The sequence below is a fragment of the Capra hircus genome, chromosome 25 (assembly GCF_001704415.2).
Source record: "Capra hircus breed San Clemente chromosome 25, ASM170441v1, whole genome shotgun sequence".
Lineage (NCBI taxonomy): Eukaryota > Metazoa > Chordata > Mammalia > Artiodactyla > Bovidae > Capra > Capra hircus.
The window spans coordinates 2,393,462-2,401,288 of NC_030832.1; the positions used below are offsets into that span (position 1 = coordinate 2,393,462).

At 54.3% G+C, this 7,827-nt stretch overlaps 1 protein-coding gene across 1 annotated transcript; it reads left to right on the forward strand.

Moving 5' to 3' along the window:
* LOC106503617 lies at nucleotides 3,380-6,849 on the forward strand. The gene is made up of 8 exons (XM_018040790.1): nucleotides 3,380-3,493; nucleotides 3,613-3,654; nucleotides 4,022-4,096; nucleotides 4,253-4,291; nucleotides 4,433-4,489; nucleotides 4,845-4,871; nucleotides 5,046-5,105; nucleotides 5,588-6,849. The coding sequence occupies exons 2-8, from the start codon at nucleotides 3,640-3,642 to the stop codon at nucleotides 5,900-5,902; spliced, it is 588 nt and encodes a 195-aa protein (XP_017896279.1). The 5' UTR covers nucleotides 3,380-3,493; nucleotides 3,613-3,639; the 3' UTR covers nucleotides 5,903-6,849.

The window sequence follows — 7,827 nt, forward strand, 5'->3', positions numbered from 1 at the left end:
TCATTAAAGAATAGTACAGTTCCAGGAGTTGGTGATGGACAGGAAAGCCTGGCATGCTGAAGCCCTGGGGGTCGCAAAGAGTCGGAAATGACTGAGTGACTGAAATGAACAAAACAGTCCCAAGAAACAATGTAAAAGCTTTTGTGTTTCAAAGTAATCCATCAGAAAAATGAAAAGACAACCACAGATGGGAACAAAAATTTTGCAAACAATGTATCTGATAAGGGATTGGTATACAGAACATAAAACTCTTCTGACAACTGAAAAAGACAAATAACCCAGTTTAAAAAAGTGCTGAGGATCAGTGTATACATTTCTCCAAGAAATCTATAAATGTGGTCCAAACACATATGAAGGGATGCTCAACATCATTTGTCTCTGGGGAAATGCAATTAAAAATCAGAGTGAGATACCTCTTCATGCCCACTAGGATGCCCAGAATCAAAAAGTTGTGATAATAAGGCTGATGAGGATCAGAGAAATTAGAACTGTGATATACTGGTGCTGGCAATGTGCAGTGGTTTTATGACCTTGGGAAATAGTCCAGCGGTACCTCAAAATGTTAAAAGCAGACTTAGGGGTGGCCTGGTAGTGGGCCCTGGAGGATGATGGCTTAGGGGTGGAGACTGGCTGCTTGAGGTTGTTAGGTAGTTAGAATAGGAAAGAGGAGCCCAGAATGGCGGTGGCTAAAAGACAAGGAAGGGAGAAGCCAGGGAAAACAGAGCCAAGGAAGGTCCGAGGAGCGGAGTGAGGACCTCAGGTGGAGCAAACAGCACTCCTGGCTGCCCGCTTACACAGGGCAGGCCTGGGGGGAGGAAAAGACACAAGAGGAGAGGAGCCAAAGGGCCTGGGGGGTCTCTCTCTCTTGCGCGCTGCTGCTCTCCCCCACTCTCTTCTCTTCACGTCTTCGGGTGGGCATGCCCTCACGCCTCGTGGATGGATTTTCCTGCTATTTTCTAAATAAAATAGAGCTGTCACACTGATCTAAGAGCTATTACACAGTCTGTCCAAGAGCCGAGAGCTGTGCCGAGCCGAGGGCTTTAATGTCCGTCACTCCAAATCTCTGTTGTGACGAGACAGAACCGGGGAACATACACTCGCCTGACAAGGTGATGGAAAGTATTCTGAAATTAATTGTGGTGATGGTTGAATAGGTTTCTGCATTGAACTGGGCACTTTCCTGGGTGAATTGTCTGGTATGAGAATTATATGTCAACCAAAATTGTGAAGAAAACAGCTCAGTCCACAATGAAACATAAAATGCCTTCAGATGATTGTACTCTGGAGAAAGGCATGGAGGGACTGAGCATCCCATCCTAGGGGCCAAGTTTCTGGAAAGGAGACCTGGAAATGTGACTTGCAGCTGAAACAGGATCAGCTCCCTGTCTCCCTCCTGGCCTGGAATTCATAGGAGGCTCAGGGAAGGATCTGGTTTTCCTGGGTGTGGAAAGGTGGTCTCAGACAATTGAATGGGCTCCGAAGGGGCAGAGGATGCCAGCTGGGGTCTGGTGAACCCAAGAGAGACTTTCCCCGAGGAGTGGGTTTTGTAGGTCTGTCCCTCTGGGGCCCACACTGATAGCCCCTTACAGAGCCTGGTTCCTGCACAAGGATATTAGAAGTTGACTTGTCTTTCCCCAAATTCCTATGCTGAAGTTCAAACCACCAGCACCTTGGAATGTCACCTTACCTGGAGGTGGGTCTTTATGGGGAATCAAGTTAAAATGAGGTCTTTAGGGTGGGCCCTAATCCATTATGACTGGTGACCTTATGAAAATGGGGAATTAGGAGACAGATACTTGTCTAAGGTTGGCGACATGTAGACATGAAGACAGCTGTCTACACACCTGGGAGACAAGCCTGGAAATCATGCTTCCCTCAGGGCTCTCAGCAGAGCTAAACTTGCTGACACCTTGATTTCAACATCTAGGCTCCACTGCGCTGTGTGTGCTTCGTCGCTCAGTCATGTCTGATTCTTCCTGACCCCATGATTGTAGCCCACCAGCCTTCTCTATTCATGTGGATTCTCCAGGTAAAACTCCTGCAGTGGGTTGTCATCGCCTTCTCCAGAGGATCTGCCCAACCCAGGAACTGAACCCAAGTCTCCTGTATAGGCGGGAGCCACCTACTGCACCACCAGGGAAGCCCAAGAATACTGGAGCGGGTAGCTTATCCCTTCTCCAGGGGGTCTTCCCGACCCAGGAATCCAATCCAGGTCTCCTGCATTGCAGGCAGATTCTTTACCAGCTGAGCTACCAAGGACGCTCCTATGGGTTGTTAGGAATCCTCAATGGTCAACCCAACTTACCTGCAGGCAGGTTTAGTTTTTCAGTTTGAATTAATCAGCTGCTAGCATTTTCAATGTGAATTAGTTACCAACGTTCCACAAGATCAGGTTTCCTGTTTTACTCTAACATCTGGGATTTTAAGTTTTATTCAATTTTAATTAAACAGGTGAATACGCTGGAGGATCATGGGGGTAGAGTCGAGAGGAGAAATCACTCCAGGGTGAGACTGGTTGGCCTTGCCCACCGTTGGCTCTAACAGCTGTCTTTCCCCCACAACACACACACACACACACACACACACACACACACACACACACAGTGAGCCTTGGCTGCACTGGGAGAGAACAAACGTGTCTTGCTGAGACCCAGGTCTGTGGCTCTTTGTTATGACGGACCTGGGTCTCTAAGACAGACACAAGGCCGTGCTGTGTTGGGCTGTGAGGGGCTGTGGTCTCAGGGGGAGGTGGGCTAGGCTGCGAGAGTCAAACCCTGTGGGGATGGCCAGGGCCAGGGAGACTCCTGCCACTGTAGCTTGGGACTGAAGGGCCCCCCATGGGGCTCAGGAGACCCTGGTCATTGGGGTCAGTTGGTCAGCAAGGCTCCCTTCAGACCGTCCTGGGCCCCATCCTGTGTGTCAGGCAATCAGGCCTGGCCCCTGCCCTGGATGCCGGGGCCCCGGGGAGAGTCTCCAGCCCAGGGCCCCTGCAGGTCCTGTGACTTCCTGAGGGCAGGGCGGCTACAGAAGCTTCTCTGGATGTGGAGTGGGGTGCAGTCTGTTCGAGGACCCTGGTCGGCTCCCCCCGAAGCTTCCTCAAACTATCACCCAAAGTCTGGACTTTCCCTGATCCCTCGCTGTGCTCGAACCAATGGTGGGGGTGTATGGTCCAAGCTGGGCTCAGAGATCCCAACCCAGCTCAGGGAGGAGAGACACTGACCCCTGGACCCTGAGTGTAAGGGACACGCCCTCCCCGCCCCAGCCCTTTGGACCTCTGGCTCCATGTCATCCCCTCCTTCTGACTCCCCACTCCCCCCTTGGTTTCTGCTTCTATTTCAGTCTCAGTTTCTGTCTCAAACACACCCAACCGACCCTGCCCCCTCCCCCAGCAGGGCTCCACCTTCTCCGCCCCTCCCTGGCCGGCTCTTAAGTGGCTGGGGCTCAGGAGGCAGCCAGGCAGTGCTCAGCTGGAGCTCTGGCTGCAGGATCTCAGGTGAGGGGCTCTGGGGAGCCTGGTGTGGGGGTGGGGAGACCTGCAGGCGGAGGACCCTCCAGGGTGGTGGGCGAGCCCGCGTCACTGAAGCACTTTTCCTCCCACTCTTCCTGCACCAGGTCCCAGCGGGAGGACCCTAATCGACCATGTGCTTCACTAGGGTGAGTGACGACGAGAGACCAGGGGAGAGTGGGCCTGTGGTCTCAGTTGCCGCCTGTCCCGGCTCCCACCGGCTCAGCCCCAGCCCTGCTGACTGCTCTGCGCTCAGCAGCCTCTGTCCCACCCTCCCTGGGCGCTGGGTTGGCCACAGGGGAAAGTGAAAGTGTGAGTCGCTCAGTGGTGTCCGACTCTTTGCGAACCCGGGAACTGTAGCCCACCAGGCTCCCCTGTCCATGGGCTTCTCCAGGCAGAGACACTGGAGCGGGTTGCCATTTCCTTCCCACTGGGGAAGCAGAGGGTCAAAACAAGGGACCCGAGACATGAAAGTGCCCAGTCTCACAATGACGCTGGTCGAATGCTTCGCTGCAGGGTCAGAGGTTGGGAAGACTGGCCACCGTCACCGCTAGTGCCTCAAGAGGAGAGGACAGCGCCAGTTCCTCCCTGGTCAGTTTTCAGCGGGACCACGGAGGGTTAGACATCTGGGAACCAGGTGGACCGCCTATTCCAGGGCAAGGGTCCTCCTTGGTCCAGGGGTGGTTCTGTAAAACAGGTCTCCGTGGTTACAAGACCAGAAACTGAGGTTCACTGTTACCTCCACAGGGAGTCCCACATGACCAGGCTTCTCTGAGGAGCATGCTGGTAAGAAGCTCATCCCCATGAATAGCTGGGGCACGGGAGGCCTGGGTTCTGCTGGGTGACGCTGAGAACGATCTGGCCCAGTTCGGACCCAGCAGGGAGAAGAACCGAGCTTCTTTTACTCAAGTCCATCTCTGTTCACAGCACCGCTCTGTGGATCATTTCTGTGATAGGATGGGAAATGAACCAGAAGAAGCACAGGTGGGTCAGTGTGCCCCACCCCCGACCCTCCCCAGTGTGAGGGAGGAGGGGTGGGTTCACAGTCACGGTGATGACGAGGGTCACAGCTCAGGGCCCAGTCCTTACACTGGACAAACGCACACCTGTGTGGCAGGTGAGTGTACAGGGAGGAGATACAGAGGCCCAGGGATGCTGAGGGCGGCGTCCAGACCACAGGGCAACGATGGCAGGGCAGGGATGCCACAGCATGGTCCCCAGCCTGAGGGTTAGTTATTGGGGTGACTGGGCAGAGATGAGAAGTAGCTGGGGCTTGGGATTCAGGGTGAAAGTGAGAGAGGGTGGGGGTGTTTTAAACAGAGTGTTTTTTCCCCACCAGATGGAGGCAGCCCTAGCAGAGACGGAGGTGAGTTTGGACCTTGCCCCCTGCTAAGGGTAGTCCTCAGAGTTGGATCAGCCAGGGTATGGGGTCTGGGGCCCTGGCTCCCTTCAGACTCACCTGGATGCTGGGAGGCCACAGTGGGGAGCACTGACCTCAGCAGCGAGGCAGGAGTGCAGACTGCACACTTCCTCTCCCCAGGAGGAACTCAGCAAGTATGTCTGTGAATTCATGGAAGATCACATTCAAGAGAACCTTCCCGTGAGTTGGAGCCACTGTCTCAGTGCCTTTCTTCCCTCCCCACTGGCCTCTCTTTCCCTTGGGGCTGCTGCGTGTGCACAGAGCTCCCTGGAGTGGGGGATGAAGAGGGTGGTTCCTGAAATCTCAGGTGGTGCAGCCTTGAAGGCATCAGCCTCCCCACTCAGCGCACGGTGGCCAGAGCCCTGGACTCAGCTTCCTGCTCTGAGCCCCGTGGGCCTGGTGCTGGGTTCAGAGGCCGACCACCTACAGGCAGGTACATGCACCAGGGTTCCTTCTTCGAGGGAACCGAGGGGCCAGGCCCAGTGTCTGGGAGAAGTCCTCTTTTCTGTGGAGCTGTTGGGCTGAAGGCAGGCAGTTCGGGTTGGCCTGAGCTGGGCTTCTGAGTCCCATTTCTCCCAAGGTCTGGGAGGCCTCGGTCAGGTCAGGAAGGAATGGACCTTCCTCACCCCGGGCAGGTCCCTGAAAGGCCCCCATCCTTGCAGGAATCCCTGCAGGAGTCCAGTCCCTTGCTTCAGGAAGCACCGCAAGAAGTTCGCTGCAGATTCCAGAGACCCTCAGTCACTGCCTTTCTGGAGGTCCAGAATCCAGAAGAGAGCATCTGGGCCAGAGCCCTGAGGCGGTTCCAAGGTATGCTGCGGAGTCTCCAGCAGCGGTGTTGGGATGTGCTGACCTGGCTGCAGGAGAAGGCGGCAGCCTGCCTACAGGCCATTTCCAGTGCAGTGAAGGCCATCTTGGGAGAGCTGACGGATTTATGCTCCTCTGTTGGGCAGCTCTTCAGAAACCTCATTCAGGTCTAGGAACCCCAGGTGGTTCTGGAGGAACTCCACCTCATCCAGAAGGCCCTGCACGATCCCCTTTCCAAAAACCATCTTCTGAAGCGACCTTTACCCTCCTGCTCACCCTTGACCCATCCTGCCCTCACCTGCCCTCACCTGTCCTGCGGGACGACACCACAGCATCAGGCCAGGTTTCCCTTCTCCAGGTCTGACCTGTCTGTCAGGGACGGGATGCTCTGCTGACCCAGGGATGTGGGAGAGGCTTAGAAGCCTGGGGCCCCAAGGACCAAGGTGCCTTCCATGGCTCAGCATGCCTCGGTGTCTCTGCCTGTCTCTCGGGACCCTGTCAGATGGGGCTCTGAGCTGATTCTCAGCGAGGGAGTCACCTGAGGCCGGCTGTGGGTCTCACAGGAGGAGGCAGTGGTGAACCCTGACCCTGATGTTAGCATCTTAGTGCCCTCATCATCTAGGGGACCGAGCTCATTGTCAGCTCAGGCCCCAGCAGGACGGGAGCCCTGAGGAAGGCTCTCCCTGTCTCCTGGGCCTGAGCCTTCCTGTGTGGGGAGGACTGCAGCCTGTCTGGGAGTTCCTTGTGGCAGAGCCCCATTCCGGCCACACCCTCCCTCTTCCCTTCCAGGGGGTCCCTCTGACAGGCCTGACACTGGAAGGCCTACCTCTGGCCTGAGTTCCCTGCTGCCAGGAGCCTCCCACTGCCAGGCCCTGAGCAGCCTTGGCTTCCTGGCCCTGTCCCTGCCTTACCTCCCCATCAGTATTCAAGTCTCTCACAGTTTCCCTTGGGTTCTCCGGTGACCCTGTGCTAAACCTCCGCTTGACTATTTTCTTTTTATCTTTTTACATAATGACCTTCCATCTGATATACTACTTCTCACGATGGTGATGTTACTCCGTTGATATAAGTAGTAAGGTATTTTTTGTTTAACATTAAATCTCTTCCCCATTTCAACATCCATATGAGTTTGGTTTTTATTGTTGTTGTTGGTTTTAGAGTAAATCTTTTCTCCATTTCAATGTAAGTTACATGAAATACATTTTCTAAACATTTCCCCTCCCAAAGAAATGTTTCCGTTTTTGACCAATGATATTTGATATGTGCATGTACAGTATAAACTCGGGAGGTAACAGAACAAAATCCAAGAAAAATATGGAGGGAAGAGGCCTCCATGGTGCAGGAGGGAGTGATGCGAGTGGAATAGGTATAATTTCCAGGGATTCTTGGCACAGGGTTCTTTCTTCCCATGGAGAATTCTGAAACAAGGAAATATTACTTATGTAAATATCAGTCATCTCACGTCTTTGACCTTTTAACTAGCATATGCAAATTATAGACAGCAGTTTTCAGCGGGTTATTTGGTATAAAGAAGATGTTTTGTACTCCGTTTAGCATAGGATATCCATTTCAAACCGTTAGGTGGTATTTCATGGGATCTGAGGAACTCTGGTCCTTTATGTCTCAGCTCAGAAGGAATTCAGTGAGAGATGAAAGGAGCCTGGCAGCCTACAGTCCATAGGGTGGCACAGAGTGGGACACACCTGAGCACCTAAGGTCCTCACTGACCTGTAGACCCAGTCTCACCCACAGGACGCTGCTCTGCATCTCCTGGCCTGCGCAATAGTCCCTGGCTGCTGGCCAAGCGGCCCTCTCTCCCACGGGGTCTCTGCACATGCTGCTCCTTTTGCCTGGGATGCCCTCCTTTTTCTTCGGGGCAGCCCTGGCCCTCTATTTCACGCCAGGTGCCCTCAAGGCCCCACCACGTTCCCTGGCACATGGGTGCGGACAGGAAATGATCGCGCCTTGCTATGATGCGCTATGTCGCTCTGTCGTGTTCGCCTCTGCAGCCCCGTGGACTGTGGCCCACCAGGCCCCTCTTTCCATGGGATTTCCCAGGCAAGGATACCTGAGTGGGGTGGCATTTCCTTCTCCAAGG

Excerpts from the sequence above, each read along its gene's own strand:
- LOC106503617 (XM_018040790.1), top strand. Across the intron at positions 4,097-4,252 it reads ACAGCGCCAGTTCCTCCCTG|GGAGTCCCACATGACCAGGC; the intron begins GTCAGTTTTCAG and ends TTACCTCCACAG. Across the intron at positions 4,292-4,432 it reads CTTCTCTGAGGAGCATGCTG|CACCGCTCTGTGGATCATTT; the intron begins GTAAGAAGCTCA and ends CTCTGTTCACAG.